The following is a 17,842-nucleotide window of genomic DNA, read 5'->3' on the forward strand; positions in this document are numbered from 1 at the left end:
TCAAACTTTCCAGTCTTCTTATCCTTTCCCACCCCATACCCTGACCCTACCATGTACCTGCAATCCAGCCAGCACTGGTCTCCTTGTTGTTCCTTGTACGGAACAATATTTCTAGATTCTGAACATTTTCACTGCCTCTCTTGGATAGAATGCTCTCCTTCCTTATCTCCTCCACCTCTTGGCCTCCCTGACTTCCTTCAAGTTTCAGCTAACATTCCATAGCTTAAAGGTCTGTCTCTCTCATTCCTACTACTACCCCTTTGCAATTATCTCCTACTTGCCATATCTAGATCTAGTTTATACATTGTTGTTTGTTTGCATGCTGTTGCCCCCATTAGATTGTTGGCTCCTTGGACTTAGAGACTTCAATATCTTTGTGTCCCGAGGCTTAGCACAGTAAGGGGCATACAGTAGGTGCTTAATAAATACTTATTGACTGACTTACTACCTGGTTTTTTTCCCATGTATAAGAGAAGGCCTTCGGCCTATTCAGAGTATTGATGTTAGTCTAGTTTTTCTGAAACATCAGTGACTCATTTGGGTATAGTCCTTGGTCTCTCCCATATCCCTTCAACAAAATCTACTTAAACACCTTGTAAAGTATTTTACATTAAGTTATTGGATTTGATTCTCAGAACAACCCAGTGAAGTAGGCCCTATAGGCCCTATATAACCTCCAGTTAACCGATGAGGAAACTGAGTCACAGGAGGTTAAGTGAATTGCTCAAAAGCACAGAGCTAGTAAATACCTGTGGTAAGATTTTAACTCTGGTCTTTTGAACTCGACATCCAGCCCTCTAGGCACCACTTCATCTTGCTGCTTCTAAATTCCCACTTGTCCTCTCAGAGTTTAGAGGACCTCCTCCTCTTCCAAATCATAGCTCCTGTGTTTAACTACCCTGCTGCCTGTTATCAGAGTTCCCTGGTCTTGATACCTGACTACCTGAATCTCTGACATGTCCTGTCACCATGACACCTTACTCTGCTGGAGCCATCTTCTCTGTTGCCCATTGTTATCCTCTCTAACTGATGGGGCAGAGAAAGTAGGTAGACTTAGGCTGACTACCTGTGGCCTGACTCATGCTCCTAACTTTTTTCTTGCTGATTATTAGGAGAGATTTTCTAAACCATTGTTCTTTCTCCACAAAAAGCTTTCTAGTATTATGGCCCCAAGAGTCTTTGACCTTGCCTGTCCTATTTCACTCTAAAGACTGGTATAGACACTTATATGGGGAAGGAACAAGATAAAAACGTGGAAATAGAGATGTGGACCTGGAGTCAGTAAAACCTGAGTTCAGATTGCCTTCAGCCCTAGCTGTGTGACCCGGGGTGAGTGACTTATCCTTTGTTTTCCTTAGTTTCTGCCACTATAAATTGGGGATCTTGATAATATCTATCCCCACAAGATTGTTTTGAGGACCAAATGAGAATATTTGTAAAGTCCTTAGAAGAGTATGGTAAAAGTGGAGATTTGAACTCCAGACTTCAATCCCCAGAAGTCCTTGCTAGATCCCAGAATGCCCTCTAATCTCACTGAGATTTCCACCTGGGTGGGTCAAAATTTCTATTTAACCTGTCTGTAAAAGCTACTGGGTCTCTTTTCCTGTTTCCCCTTCCAAGCAGACACGTCTCTCATGATGTAAGTGAAACTGAATTGGGCCTCTCGGCCTGCGTGCTTTCATTATTCATCATTCAGTATTTTCTTCATATTTTAATCTTCAATAAACCTCTAAAAATATAATACTTCTAGAGAGAAACTAATTTCTACCTGCCACAATTTGGCCCCCTCATTTTCACTGTTATAGTATGTGGTACATGGCAGTTGCTTAATAAATTCTTTGTTTTTGTAGTTCAGTTATATCCAACTCTTTCTGACTCCATACTGGGTTTTCTTGGAAGAGATACTGGAGAGGTTTGCCATTTCCTTCTCCAGGTCATTTTACAGGTGATAAAACTGACGTAGACAGTTAAGTGCCTTGCCCAGGGACACACAGCTGAGGCCAACTTTGAACTCAGTTCATCCTGACTCCAGGCTCAGTGCTCTATCCACTGTAGCCCCAGCCTTCCTAATCAATACTTGTAAAATCTAAATCTAATTGATCCAACCATTTTGGAAATCATGCTAGAATTATGTCTAGAGGGTTATAAAAATGTATATACTCTTAGACCCAGTTAACCACTGATGTGTCCCAAGAGAAAAGAAGAACCTATGTATTCTAGAATATCTATAGGAGCTCTCTTTGTGGTGTCAAAGAACTTGGAAGGGACGTCTATCAGCTGAGGAATAGTTGAACCAGTTGTGGCCTAAGATTGTGATGGAATACTATTGTGCCAGAAGAAATGACTAATAGGCTAATTTAAAACAAAAACAAAAAGAGAAATATGTGAAATTATGAAGAGTGAAACAAGTACGACCAAGAGAACATGATGTACAACTTGTAAAAATTGAGATTTGCAAAATGAATGTTTGAAGAAGAACTTGTGAATGCCTACGTCCAGCAAAAGAAAAGATAACTAGAAACACCACAGACACAATTTACTTATGCATATATCTTTTATGTCAATCGATGCCTACTATGTAATTAGACTTTGCTCCCCAGCACTCCCTTTCCCTGCATCCCATATACTAGTTTAGCTACCTGCTAATGTAGGGAGGATATATTTTCATGTAACCCCGCCCCTCAATCTTCCTGGAAAATGTCTGGGGGGAGAGCTTGGCAGGAAAGTTGACTCACCTGGTCATACTTAAGCTTTGTGGTTCTATTTGTATTTCTTCTACTTCAAATGATTACTAATGAATTTTATAAAATATAATACTTGGAATTATTGGACATTAATTTAAATCTCAGACTACTCAAGGGTGGGGATAGAAATACCTGGGAATTGTGATGTAAGGAAGAAACAAGTTTAAAAAAAAATTCCTTGGGGTGGGGGTTGGAACTAAATCATGCCCTGAAGGAAGTAAGATGCTCAGTTTTGAGGGTACTGCCCAGGACTGGGTTGTCCCGGTTTGAGAAACCTACTACGTCCTATAGCCAGACATGATCATGGTCTACCGTGGATATCATCTTCCTATCATGTTGTCCACTATTGCGCACAATGCCTGGCACATTGTACGCAGTTAATAAACACCTGTTTCTTTCCATCCAGCCCAGCTCCCAATGCCTCCCTCTCCCCTTTATCTTATTTTTACTGTATAAATATCTTGTATTTAGATCATGTTGTTTCTCTTAATTAAATGTAAGCTCATTGCAGTGCATAAATGGAGATTTTGAATCTTAGACTTCATTCCCCAGAAGTCCTTGGTATTTCCCAGAACTCCCTATAACCTCTCCTGCATCTCCACATTGGTGAGGTCACAGGGAATTCTGGGAAATACCAAGGACTTCTGGAGAATGAAATCTAAGGTTCAAAATTTCCTTTTCTACAGCAGGCAGGGCCAGATTCATTTTTTCTTTATATCCCCATTTTTAGGACTATGCTTGACACATAGTAAGTATTGAATCAATATTTGTTGTTGGATTATTGATAATAATCCCAATAAGGTATAGCATAATGATGAAACTGGACATGTGCTATTTTTGAACGGATTTTTCTCTGACATCCATTCTCATCTCAATCTCTAGTTGGAAAATCCTGCCTTTTAGATCCCTGAAAGAGATTTAACTGTTGGCCATGGATTCAGATAGCCTTCAAGGTGCTAAAACAATTTGGATTTGTAGAAAACCCATGCTATAGCTAGAGATCCAATAGAGGGAACCAGTGAAGGTGGTGTTATGGTTCAGGAGTGGCATGGTGATGGAGGTAAGTCGTGGAGAGATACGATGCATCATTCACAATGGAATTTAGTGTTGCTAACTTCCAAGGCTGTGGAAGGAGCCACCAAGTCTGTATAACTTAGTTAAAGCAGGCTGGGAGAAGGGTTTGTGCCCTATGTCAGAGGATACTTAGAGCAACATATGAATTAGCGTCATGGTATTCTTGGCCCTTTTTTGCAAAAGCACTTTAAGCAAGACTTTTCTGCTTACACTGGATAGCCAATGGAAAAGCCTACAGCCTAAAGGCTGCTAGGTGGTACCACTGTAGTATATCTCTAGAGTTGGAGTCATGAAGACCTAAATGCAAATTTGGCCCTCAACAATTATTAATCTCTGCCTCAGTTTCCCCATCTTTAAAAATGGGGGTAATAATAGCATCTACCTCCCAGGGTTGTTGAGAAGATAAAATGAGCTAATTTTTGCACATTTGTGCCTGGTACAGAGTAGATGCTTAATGAATAAAACTTGTTTTATATATATATATATATATGTATATATATATATATATGTAATATATATATGTGTGTCTGTGTGTGTGTATATACACATATATATATATATATATAAAGAAATACTCTTTTTATGCTTTCAGTCCCTCATGATTCTAATATCACAACCATCCTGCTGAATGTGGAGTCAGAGTATTTAAATTTCATATCACATCGTGACCACGCATGACCTTTGTGACCTTAAGCAAGTCCATTTGGCTCAGTTTCCTCACATATAAAATGTTGGGTTTGACTTTGACCTCTGAAGATCATTCCAACTCTATATGTAGGATGCATGATTCTATGGACCTCAAAAGTTCTTCTAAGCTCTAAATCTCTGATTTTAGAATACGATAACGTATACGTAACATGAACATAGAAATGAGAAATCGAGACTGACCTCGATGGACCTTTGAGTGATGGCTGCATTTCCTGATGAGAGGGCACTGAATGCATCAATGAGTCCATTGTTCTGGACATTGTCTGTAGCGGTTGTCTTCATACCTCCTAAAGTAGAATTATATTACTAGAAATTCATATGTTGGCGCAGTTTAATGACAAATTAACAGTTTTGAACTTAGGCCAGATTTGGACTCAGGACCTTCCATCTCCAGGCCTGGTTCTCAATCCACTGAGCCATCCAGCTGCCCCCTGCAGCCTCCCACTTAGAAGGTCAATGCAAAATTTTCAGTCTTGTGAATATTTCCTACTTTTATACACATTAAAATCTCATTGATCTGGAATTCAACTGAGGCCTTGAGAAGAGACAAAAATGCCTAATGAGCCAAAATAGTGTCATAAAATCCGTAATTTAAATCAGTTTACACATTTCATTCATAATTGAGCTTTGTGAACCTTAATTCTTTAAGAATACATCAGTTCAACTATGTAGGACTCCTCTCCATGTCTCAGTAGATATTTTAATTAGTAGCTATGGCCAGAAAAATGTATTGCTTAGTAGACAATCTTCTGGTGATTCGTCTTTCCAGTTTTAGGAATGCTGCTCATTTCATTTCAGTTCTACCAACAATCATTAAGCCTCTACTTTTTCAAGAGAAATCTGCAACAGTGAAATAGTACTTAATCCACATAGATCTTACATTCCCTCCTGGACATAAGAGTGAGGTATGAGACAAAAGAAACTACATGTGGGCAAATAGGAAAATTCAGGGAATGACAGAATGAGAAAGAGAGAGTGAGACACAGAGACAGAGACAGAGACAGAGAGAAAGACACAGAGAGAGATAGACAGAAAGAATATCAGCATCTTGAAGAATCAGAATCATTGGAGAATATATCACCCATAATCAAGTCCTCACTCAAAGCCTTTCTATCTTCCTAGAACCTGTTTGAATTTGTACTCAGCTGACATAATCCTTGAGATCCTAGAGTCATCTTCAAAATAAGGATTCAGAATATAAGATGTTGGAGATCCAGGAATTTGGTAAATTGCTAACATTTCCAATCAATACATAAACATTCTCATTATTTGTACTAGTAATAACTATTTCATTGGGTTGGCGCCAATTACCATATTATAACTTAAATTACAACTTCAAAATTGCAAATTTGAATCCATGCAAATTCTCTGCTAAATTTTGAAGGTCCATTGCAATCTGACTCAAAATATTTTTCCAGTCTCCTTATGGTATTTCTTCCCCTCATACAGCCTGCAATTTGGCCAAACTCACCTTCTCTTCTGTTTCATACAGTCTATCTCCTGTCTTCATAACTTTTTGTTGAAGGTCCCATTTGTCTAGAATTCACTTTTTCTTTCATAGGTTCCCCGCCTTCCTTTAAGATGTATCTCAGGTACCATCTTGTGCCTAAATCCTTTCCTCATGTCTTCAACTATTAGCACCCTCCTTATCCAGTTAACTTGTATTGAACTGTTGGGTATACCTTCACATTCATTCACTTAATACTCTTCCATTATATATTTTTGTTGTCACCCTCAGTAGAATATAAGCTCAATCAAAATTGAGATTGTTTCATTTTTTGTCATTAAATTCTCTACAGCTCTGAGTGTGCCTCTCATATAGTGGGCATTTAATATGTGTTGACTGTTGTGCAGACTGGGATCCAATGAGTTTTACATTGACTTTACTCTTACTCCTGAAAAATTCTCAAGCTCATTATTAAAGTTAAGGGTAGTATATTTTTGGAGAAAGAAGAAGAAATTACTATGAGGCAGCATGATGACTTTATGAAAATCATGGCTACTTAACCGTATTTCCTTTTATAGAAAGATGGTTAGCCATTGTTATAGAGACTTTATCAGAGCCTTAGACAAAGTGTATTTTGTCCTTTTTCTGGATAAGATGGAGTGATTTAGGTTAGACTATATATTTAGAACTAGGAGAACCCAATCATTTTATTAACAGGGAAACTGAGGCCCAGATAGTACAAATTTCTTCTGAAAGATCACATGGTAAATGATAGATGTGATATGATAATATGGTTTAACACAATTTAGAGCTGGTTGAATGACTGGACCCCAAAAGTCACTGTGAAGGTTTGGTGACAACTTAGATTTCATGGTAGGCATCATTGGGCTCTAATGCATTATAAATAAGGAAGAATAATGGAGAACTAATGTAAAAAATGTCATGAAAGAGATGTACAAACAACAACAACAAAAGATGATAAGCTAATCATGTGGTGATATCAGTTACCCCTATTTATAGCCTGAGTAATGATATCCATATGAAGTTCAGATAGCTTTAAGAAGCTCTTTAGCTTCTTAGGAAGAATCCCTGTGACAACATTATGGAAAGGCATAGACAGATAGGCATGGATAGTTTGCAATCGGTGTCTGGGGGTGGGAGCAATACTCACATCAGTTAGATCATGGATCCATTGTAGATCCATTGTATTTGAAACAACTTGAAAGGAGGTCTCTGTAGGAAAGCCCCAGGGATATGTACTTAGTTAGCTCTTTGCTGCTTAACACTTTATCAGTGCCATCAATGACATACTTCTCAAACTTGCAGCAGACAGAAAGCTGGGAAGTCTACTCAAGTTGAATGAGACAGAAATAGAAAAGGTGCTTGGACACGTTGGAATGAATATTTAAAATCTAATATTGGATTATCATGAAGATGTTAAAGGGAGAAATATTATGGTTTATGTATGGGTTAAAAAAATCAAATTCCCAGGTATAAGATAGGAAAGGGTAGCAGTTCATGTGAAAAAGTTCTGGAGGGTTTTGGTAGACCGCAAACTCAATAGGGATCAACAATGAGATATGTACCAGTCAGAAAAGTTAATGGGATCTTGGGCTAAACTTAGTGTCTAATAGTAGGGAAGCAATAGCTATTCTACTTTACTCTCTTCAGAGGATCCCAGGGTATTGAGTTGAGTTCAAAACACATTTTAGGGGGATTAAAAAGCTAGAGATCTGTAGAAGAAAGATCACTAGGATGCTGAAAATCAGTAGAAGAAACTGGGTGATTGACATGGATAATATTTATGGGCTACCAATTAGAACAGAGATTGGTTATTATTATTTTGAAACCTTTCTGTCTTAGAGTCAATACTCCTTATTGTTACCAAGGCAGAAGAGTGGTAAGGGCTAGGCAGTTGGAGATAAGTGACTTGCCCAGAATCACATAGCAAGGAAGGGTCTGAGTTCAGAATGGAACCCAGGACCTTCTGCCTCCAGGCTTGGTTCTCCACTGAGACACCTAGCTGCCTTGATTAGATTATTTTACTGCCACAAAGACCAGAATTAGGAATAATGAGTGGGAGATAAATAGAAACAGATTTTTGTCTTGAGATGAGGAAATGTCAAAAATGGAATAGGTTTTTCAGAAGTATTTCATTTTTCCCATATGAATGGCTTTAAGTAAACATTGGATGACAGTGGTTGGAAGAATCCTTTCTTGGGTATGGGTTGTACTAGATAGTCTTTAATATATCTCAAAGATCAGCTATCAGACTCTGTAATTCTCTCATTGGGCAGACAGCCTTTGAGACTTACTGGGGTGGGGGAGTATATCAGGAGCAAACAGAAATGAGCCTCTCTCTGAATGTATTGCAGCATGTTCTCAGATGGCAGACCCTCAGGCTATTTTTGGACTTCATATGGAGGATCTCCAATTTGGTAAGACTGTTGTTTTGTAATTCCCCATCATCATGCAAGGTAACTTCTACCCTGGAACTCAAACTTCATCAGTCCGGGGAGTATTCCTTCTCTCCGATGGGAAGAGATAGGGTATGGAAGGCATATATGGAAGGATATAGAGCAGAGAGCTCCTCTTATATCTTTCATTGAATTATAGTGCCCAAGACAGTCATCTCTTCATTTCCCAGCAGACTCTATTCCTTTGGACTTCATCTTGCCTCTATTTTGGGCATCTTCCTCTCCTTTACCCTCTCCCTTTAGAGTTTTGCTAAATGTTTTACATTCTACTATATCCCCGTTAGACCGTGAGCACTCTGAGGGCAGGGGTTGACTTTTGCATTTCTTTGTATCTTAAGCACTTAACATAGTGCCTGGTACATAGTAGACATTTAAATATTTATTGGCTGACTTATTAACTGACCTTCCAGATCTTGTGCCCAACTTCTCTAGCCTTCAGAAACCCTGGGTCACCTGCAGATCCTAGGGGAGAACTTGAGGGGAGGTTTGATCATTCCATGCCTACTAAAGAAAACTTTTCTTCAGGTTATATTTACCTGTCATTTCTGACAATTTCTCCAGGCCTTTCTCTGTAGAAGGTCCCAAAACAATTGTGTGGATAATGGCTCCACTTTGTTTCACTTCCTCAAAACATGTGTTGGTTGTATTGTCTTCTCCATCAGTCAAAAGGACCATTTCTGAACCATCAGTTAAGAATTTCTTTTTAACTACCTGAAAACACAGATTCATTCCAGGTATTGGTAAATAGACTTATTAGTGTTGCCAGATAGCCCTTAGTGAGTGGAGCAGGCCAGAAATTAAAGAAGGAAATAAAGGGAAGAGCTCAGGAAATCCATAAGGATCTTCCTGCCTTGCTGTCCTCAGATGGGAAATGTGGGACCTTTAGAAACTGAGCCAGAAAGTACACAGTCTTGAGATCATAGTCCCAGTTTCCCTTAGAATGTAAGCCATATGGATTCCAACCAGACTTTTCCTATACTTGTCTAATTTACTCTTTCTTGATTCTCTAGGACTTCTTCATAATATCTGTTCCCACAATTTTCCTAACTTTTTGAGACTCCAACTTCACATCCATATTTCCTAACCCCAGCATATTACATCATCTCTTATTTTGCTGAAAGAATTGAACATTTGACATGTTTTCTGGTATTTCACCCATTTCCCCTCTCCTGTTTGAGAGGAAACAGAGGTGCTGTGATAGCAAAGCCAACCCTTCCATTTTTCCCTTGATCCCTTCCTTTCCCTTTCCTCCGGCACCCTACTCTATTGTTACTTCTTGCTTTCCCTCTCATATATCATTGGTGTCCTCTCTGTTAATTTCTTCCTCCATTTCTACGAATATTAGGTTGTCCCATGGAATGCTATATTTGGGCCACAGGCTCAGACTCTCTCTTTCTTCTCCTTCATTGTTAAGCTTCATGACCTTCACTCTGATACCACTCAAGTCCGTACAATCTGTGGGTTCCATCTGTGCTCCTGCTCTTTTGCAGTTTGTACCTCCCCAGTCATCAATGACCTGAAAGTCTTCATCCTTCTAGACCTTTTATCCCCCATCTTTCTTGATATACTCTTTTCTCCTTTTGGCTTTCTATAACACTATTTCAACCTTGCTCTTCTACATCTCTGATGGATTCTTTACTGTTTCTACTCCCCTATTTCCACCTTCTCAGCATGGACACTCCCCAAAGCAATGTGTATGGTGCTCCAATTTTCTCTCTTCCATCTCTCATTTGGAATTTCTTCCACCAGGTTAGACACAAGGTTTACAGCTTACTGTAGGTCTCAAGTTTATCTTTTACCCTAGGATATTGATAGGGCATGAAAAACTGAATGAAGACTATCCAAATCCAAAGTTCAGATTAACCTTGAGAAGACTAAGTACTCAAAGTTCCCATTCCCTCTGAAGACAAATGTGGGAATCACTTTAAGTGTTTATACCTTTTTTTAGCTGTATATCCAAAATTAAAGTTGACTCTAGGCTTCGCATGTAATTTTTGAGAAGCTATATAAATATAATGCATGGTATGACCAATTCCTATCCATCAACTCACAAGGGTCTTTTTTTAGACCCTTGTTGGTATAATGAGGTGGTTGAACTCAATGATTACTGAAATGGTTATATAATTTTATTTCATTTCAAGATAAGTCTTTAGACAGTATTAGTGCAACAGAAGGAGGAAAGCCCCCAGGAGTGCTAGTAGAGCAATCAGTTCATCACCTCTTGGCTGTGTGTGGTAATATCCTGTAAGTGGATGACTACCAGCTCTTTGTCTCAATGGATTCATTGTTAATAGAACCAGAAATATCTGGCTTTGTCAGAATGGAGCCTAGATTCAGGATCATTGCACTACCTGGTTGCCATGCTAGCCTAGTAGTAGTCTCTCGGTGACCAAGAATGACAATTGTCTTTGTGCAGTTTCATCTATTGATGCACCCTTATGTGGCTTTGAAGACCAAAGACTGAGGTGCAGAGTTTGTGACACATGGGGCATGGGACGCCAGTTGTTACGGGAGGTGCGGTTGTGGCCTGGTGTCGGCGTTCACGCGCAGCGGCAAGACATCGATGTCGCTCATCTTCAAAGGTGGTGGCGGCATGGTTAATGTGGGTTCGCCAGCTGCTTCTGTCAGAGGCAGCGAGTTCTAGTTGCTTTGGTGTCATGCCAGCCCACTTCAACTTTGACTTTAGCTGATCCTTGAATCTTTTCTTTAGTCGGCCTTGTTTCCTGAGTCCAGCTGACAGTTCACCATAGAATACCTGTCTTGGTATTTGCTGTGGGTCCAGGCGGATGACGTGTCCAGACCATCGTAGCTGGGCTTTGAGGACCAGGACTTCGATGCTGGTGGAGTTGGCTCTGTCGAGGACTTCCTGGTTAGTGATATGGTCATGCCATCGGATCCTCATGATTGACTGCAGAGAGCGTTGGTGGAATTGCTCCAGCTGTTTCATGTGCTTCCAGTACAGTGTCCATGTCTCGCAACCTTACAGGAGCGAGCTGAGGACCACTGCGTTGTACACTTTGAGCTTCATCGCAGTGCTTACACCTCTATATTGGAGGACTTAGGAGCTCAGGCACCCGAGTGCCTGGCTGGCCTTTTGGATCCTGGCATTGATCTCATGGTCTAGGGACTCGTTGTTGGCGATGGTGCTGCCCAGGTACTTGAAGGTGTTGACCTTAGAAAGCTGCGGGCCATCGATAGTTATGCACAGCTGCTTAGTTGGCCTCCCTGGTGCGGCTTGGAACAGCACCTCTGTTTTGCTGAGGCTAATAGTCAGGCCAAACTGTTTTGTTGCTGTGGAGAACCTGTCCACAATGGTTTGGAGATGATTTTCTTGGTGAGCCATGAGAGCACAGTCATCCGCGAAGAGAGCTTCCAGGATGAGTCTCTCTGTTGTCTTTGTTTTTGCAGTTTTGCAGTCAGGCGGCGAAGGTCGAATAGTGAGCCATCCAGCCCATATTTGATCTGGACGCCCATGTCTAGATCCATCACAGCATGTCGTAATACTTGGGTTAAGGATAGGTTGAAGAGTACCTGAGAGAGGACACAGCCTTGTTTCATGCCATTGGAGATGTTGAAGTGATCGGAAGGCTCTCCACCAGATAGGACTTCCCCTGTCATGTCGACAGGAAAGAGCTGGATCAATTTGATGAATTTTGCTGGGCAACTGAGCTTGCTAAGAATCACCCACAATGTGTCCTGTTCACTATGTCGAAAGCCTTTGTCAAGTCTATGAAGACAATGTAGAGACTCAGGTTCTACTCAAGGCATTTTTCCTGCATTTGCCTCACAGTGAAGACCATGTCGATAGTGCTACGATCTGGTTGGAAGCCACATTGTGATTCAGGCAGGTTCTGCTCTGAAACAGATGACAGGAGTCTGTTGAGTATTACACGGGCGAGGATCTCTCCAGCAGTGGAGAGTAGTGAGATGCCTTTGTAGTTGTCACAGGCTGCTGTGTGCCTTTGTTCTTGTATAGGGCTACGATGGAGGCATCTCTGAGTTCTGGGGGCATGTCTTCCTCTTCCCATATGCTGGTCAGCATTATGTGGAATGCCTGGAGTGCCTTTCACTTTAAGGCCTTGTATACCTCAGTTGGGATCCTGTCTTTACCAGGTGCCTTGCCTGCACTCATTTGCTTAAATTCTTTTTGGACTTCCTCTATTGAAAGAGGGACGTCAAGTTGTTCAATGGTGTAGTTTTGGGGGATCTGGTCAAGGGCGCTTTGGTCGACTGAAGAGGGTCGGTTGAAAAGCTGACTGAAGTGTTCTTTCCACCTGTTGCTGATGCCTTTTTTATCTTTTATGAGAGTGTCACCGTCAGAGGATAGCAAGGGTGTGGTGGTGGGTTTTAATGGCCCATAGATAGTTTTGAGGGCACTGAAAAATTGTTTGTAGTTTTTCGTATCAGCAAAGTGCTGGATTTCTTCTGCCTTTTTTTCTCACCATCAGTCTTGCATCTTCCTGATCTCACGCTGCACCGTGGCTTGGAAAGATTTGAATCTGTTCTTTTTAGGAGCAGAGTTTGGGTTATTTTGCCACTCCATAAAGGCTTTGTTGTTTTTGCTCAACAGGTCTTCAATAGCGGTGTTGTTCTCATCGAACCAGTCCTGGTGGTTGAATTGTTTGGGGCCTAGGACTGCCTTAGTTTCTGCTATATATCATGGACTTTATTATATACTGTGCATGGTGCCATTATCATTGGTTTTACATTCCCATAGCTAGTATGGGTCAGGGTATTGAAGATTTAGATCTAGAAGATCTAGAAGAATCCTCAAAGGTCATCAGTTCTTTTTCTGCCATTCTACTAATGGGGAAACTGAAGCCTAAACAAATTAAGTGTGCAGGGTCACATAGTATATTTCTGAGACAGAATTTGAAATCAGCTCTTTCTGACTCCAAGTTAATTGTTCTGTTTACTATATATATATAGTTGCTTATGGTCAAGTTGAGTCTATATATATATATATATATATATATATATATAAAACTATCTCCTTCCACATACTAAAAGCTTAATCAGTATTTAACTAGAGTTTCTTGATTTCATCATTTGCCAATATTCTTTTCCCCCTGGAAATATATTCACTTTTTAGATGTATCAAATTATACTAGACAGAAGACATATGAGAGATATTCAGAACAGAAATCCCACTTTAAAAATTTCTACTACAATAGAGACAGTGAAGGGTAGATGCTTTCACCATAAATGCTGTTCTGAGTCCAGAGCAGATGTGTGCTCCTCCTCCAGCAACAGTAACAGTAGGTAACCTTGAAATGAGTGTCTTCCGCTGAACGTCAGACTCTATTTGCATCAGTTCACTTTGTATAGTGGCTGAACTGTCAAATGTGACTATTCCAGTCCATGATCCTTTTTCAATGATCTGAAGCAGGAAGAATTGCAAGGCTTGCCTTAGTCGATTCAGCCGGTTTCCAACCTGAACAAAAAACACAAGTCAAATTCATAAGCTGTCAAGTTGTTATTTATAAGGAAGTTGTAGCAGAAGGGACTAAGCTCCGATGTTGAATTCCAGGGACTGTGGAGACTCTGCTTCCCAAGGTTAGGACAATGGAACACAAGCTTTGAAGTATTCTAGGTAACCAAGATCTTCCTGACTGAAAGGTCAAAGCCCTATCTGCTATATTACATTAATGAAGAAATTCTATGGGAGGACTACTAAGCTATTGTGACCAGTGGGGAGAGTAAGATGGAGGGGACAATGCCCACACTAAAGAAGCTATAGGTTTTTTAAAGTATGGAATGTGAACTGCATTTTTTTGGTAGGGTGCATGACGCCTTTTAAAAATCATCAATAAACAGAAGGAAAATATGAAGTCATACAAAATTGATTGGAATGTTTGGTAATGAGGATTATAGATATTCATAGTCTGAAAAACTAACCAAGGAGCAAATTCTTAATTTAGACCTTCTTTATCTATGAAAATGTCATCTGTATTTAGGGATAAGGTTAATTGGCCATGAACACTAGTTGGAGAAAGTGTGTGAGAAGAGGAGAGGGAGGAGTATGAATATGAAGGCTTAGAGGGAAACTTGGTGAGTGGTGAATGATTCCTTGTTCTGAACTTTCATTTAAATCATGAGATCAATATGATTTTTGACAAGCCCAAGACTCTATGAGGTCAGCATATGTTGCAGGTATATTCTTCCAGCATCCATGAGAATGGGACTGGTTTGGCTTACCTTCATGCTTCTAGACGTATCTATAACTAAAACCAGGATTCTTTCTCCTATCTGCTTCAGTGAGAATCTGGACTTGGGTGGTTCTGCTGCCATCATCGGAGTTGATTTTTTATAGTCTTCTGAATCCTGAATCACTTCCCATGTACTCTTGAGGTAGCACATCTTGTTTTGAAGATTGGGAGCAAATCTATTATGGTTCTTTTCTGTACAAAATTCAACCACCTAAAAAGCCCCAATAGCATTATAAATAAATACATGCTTCTTAATCTGGGGTACATGAACTTGATTTTGAAAGGATATTTTTATAACTATTTCAAATATTATTGACTGTCTTTGTCAGCAGAAGTGTTTTATGCATTTAAAACATATTTCTGATGAGTCCAAAGGCTTCATCGGATTGTTGATGGGTTCATGACAGAAAAAAAGGAAAGAACTGTCTTTGATAAACCACCTACATAAATAATCCAACTAGCAGTATCATTTAGTGCAAAAAAAATTATTCATTTGAAAAACTCTTCTCTTATATCACCTCCCCTAAATTTTCATGCTTATCAATCACAGTAGACACTTTTTCACAGGGCTGCTCATTCTTAGTTCTCACCACTCTTTAGTTCTCACCTTCTCTGGCTACATTATATCTTCTGAGTACTTCACACTTCTTTGTTAAACTTGCCTTTTGTGAGTTACTTGACCTTTGTGTGATTAATTTAACTTTTACAGGTAGTGGATTAGATTTAATAATAGACTTAGTTTAAGGTTTAGCTTCACTGTAAGGTATGAGTTTAGTACCATCATTGTTCAATCAGGAGTTTACAACTTTATCTTCCCCTAAGGTATCTCTAAGTATGGGTGGAGTAATGTAAAGTTCCCAAGACATTCCTGATTCTTGTTAGACCAAGTATCTCCATTGTTACAATAAGGAAATAGCTAAATCAAATCTTCTTAAGTATAGTCTGAGTAGTTTTTAAGATTCACAGCTACTTTGCCACATCCCCTCCAGCATTCACTACATTCCTTAGCTGTTATGTTAACCAATCTGTGTGAGGTAATACCACAGAGTTGTTTTGATTTGCATCTCTCTAATTATAAGAGATTTAGAACACTTTTTCATGTGCTTACTAATAGTTTTGATTTCTTTGGCTGAGAACTGCCTGTTCATGTCCCTTGCCCATTTGTCAATTGGAGAATGGCTTGGTTTTTTGTACAATTGATTTAGCTCTTTGTAAATTTGAGTAATTAAACCTTTGTCAGAGGTTTTTATGAAGATTATTTCCCAATTTGTTGCTACCCTTCAGATTTTAGTTACATTGGTTTTGTTTGTACAAAACCTTTTTAATTTGATGTATTCAAAATTATTTATTTTACATTTTGTGACTATTTCTAAGTCTTGCTTGGTTTTAAAACCTTTCCCTTCCCAAAGGTCTAACAGGTATACTATTCTGTGTTCACCTAATTTAGTTATATTTTCCTTCTTTATGTTCAAGTCATTCACCCATTCTGAATTTATCTTGGTGTAGGGTGTGAGGTGTTGATCCAAACCTAATCTCTCCCTCAAACCATTCATTAGAGGATGGGATTTGGCTATTTCCTGATCAATAACAACAGAGATACTTGGAATGACAGAATCAGGTCTTGGAAACTACAATCTCTACCCTACTCAGGGTAACAGGATTTAGGAAGGGCTGCAGCAAAGCTCAAGATTTAATTATTTGAGAATATGACCTTCAACAGACATGTGCAAAGGGGACAAACCTCTGGGCGGTACTGGGTTAAGCTAGAGCCATCATTGGCACAGGAGATACACAGGAAGTGAGGTAGAGGAGAGCTGAGGAGTGCTGCGACTTCCTGTGTGGAGGAGAATGTTGTTGGTTGGATCCTGGTGCTTGGAGTAGAGGCCCTCAGACTGTTTCTCCATTTTGGTCACGTGAGTGATAGGGACTGATCTCTTTTCTTTGCCTCGGCTATCCAAGGCCTTGAGCCTTTCGCCCAGCCTAAGCAGAGTGGGTATTTAAGCCCTATTCCCTTCTCTCTCCTTTCTCTCTCTCTCTCTCTCTCTCTCTCTCTCTCTCTCTCTCTCTCTCTCTCTCTCTCTCTCACACACACACACACACAGACACACACACACACACACATACCTTTCTTCCTACTGTTTTGTAATTAAAACCTCCATAAAAGGTTGACTGCTGACTTGAGTTTTCATTTAGGAATTACATAGCTGAAATTCTTGGTGACCTTAAATTAATATATATGAGTCTTTTAATGTGATTTCCATATCACAGTGTCCTCAGCCTTCCCTTTTAGAGAAATATTGGCTCACTAAGGAGAGCTGTTGAGCTCAAGAGGCCTGCCTTAAGTCATTAGGACAGATGTTTCTTACAGGAGCAGACTAGTGCAGTAGAGAGAGCCCTGAGCTAGCCAGGGGCACCACTCGCTTCATTTCTGCAAGTCTGTTTCCTCCTCTGTGAAATAGGAATGAGGGTTATGGCAAATGAGGTCATTCTAAGCATCAGAGAAGGTCTAGTCAAAGTGTCTTGTAAACCTTAACACTAAGTAAATGCCAGCTATTAGGACTATTTTCTGTTTATAAACTTCAGAACTGATGATCCAAATACTTACAGAATCGATGCTTTGCATGAACATAATGGAGGCTTTCTCACTCTGAACTTTATCGGGTATGAACATACAGTCTTTGTTTAACTTTCCTGTTTTGGGATCTGTCCAACAATCTCTGATGGAACAGCTTCCTCCAGAACATGCATATACCTTATTTGTACCAGTGATACCCTCAGAACACCTGAAAAATATGAAGATTAGATTTTACGAACATTAGACCATTTAACGTCACTCCCCATAAAAACACTTCAACCTATGTGTTAATCTTGCTATGCATTTCTTCATCAAAGAGAGTGTGTTTCAAGCAACCCAGGAAGTAGAAACTTCTCTTATAGCCAGCAAGAACCGTTTTTGTTTGGCAGAGCACCCCTGTTGGCAATGTTAGCCTGTCTGCAGGAAGCCAGGTCTGCTTTACTGGGATCCCTAATGCTGTTTCTCCAAGGGATGGGCACCGGGCTCCTTATTGTCATTTTTAGGGGAATTAAGAGGGAATCTTCCTCATTCTCAGTAACTTTTGGAGCTCCTCAGTGTTGTCATCTCCATTAACAAGTGGGGCATCTAAAGTTCTTTATCTGTTTTCC

At 39.9% G+C, this 17,842-nt stretch overlaps 1 protein-coding gene across 5 annotated transcripts in view; it reads right to left on the reverse strand.

Moving 5' to 3' along the window:
- The window catches only part of LOC100009738 (calcium-activated chloride channel regulator 1-like), a 51,516-nt gene that overhangs the window by 12,874 nt on the left and 20,800 nt on the right, over window positions 1-17,842 (reverse strand). For all 5 annotated transcript variants that reach the window (XR_008916077.1, XM_056815390.1, XM_056815389.1 and 2 more), the window contains 5 exons: window positions 17,265-17,442; window positions 14,649-14,870; window positions 13,651-13,884; window positions 8,987-9,161; window positions 4,707-4,813 (listed from right to left, as the gene is read on the reverse strand). Coding sequence is in view for 4 of the 5 variants with exons in the window: in XM_056815390.1 (XP_056671368.1) it covers window positions 4,707-4,813; window positions 8,987-9,161; window positions 13,651-13,884; window positions 14,649-14,870; window positions 17,265-17,442 (916 nt within the window). In the remaining variant the exon portion in view is untranslated. The remainder of the gene's footprint in view (window positions 1-4,706; window positions 4,814-8,986; window positions 9,162-13,650; window positions 13,885-14,648; window positions 14,871-17,264; window positions 17,443-17,842) is intronic.

Source organism: Monodelphis domestica, chromosome 2 (genome assembly GCF_027887165.1).
Source record: "Monodelphis domestica isolate mMonDom1 chromosome 2, mMonDom1.pri, whole genome shotgun sequence".
NCBI lineage: Eukaryota > Metazoa > Chordata > Mammalia > Didelphimorphia > Didelphidae > Monodelphis > Monodelphis domestica.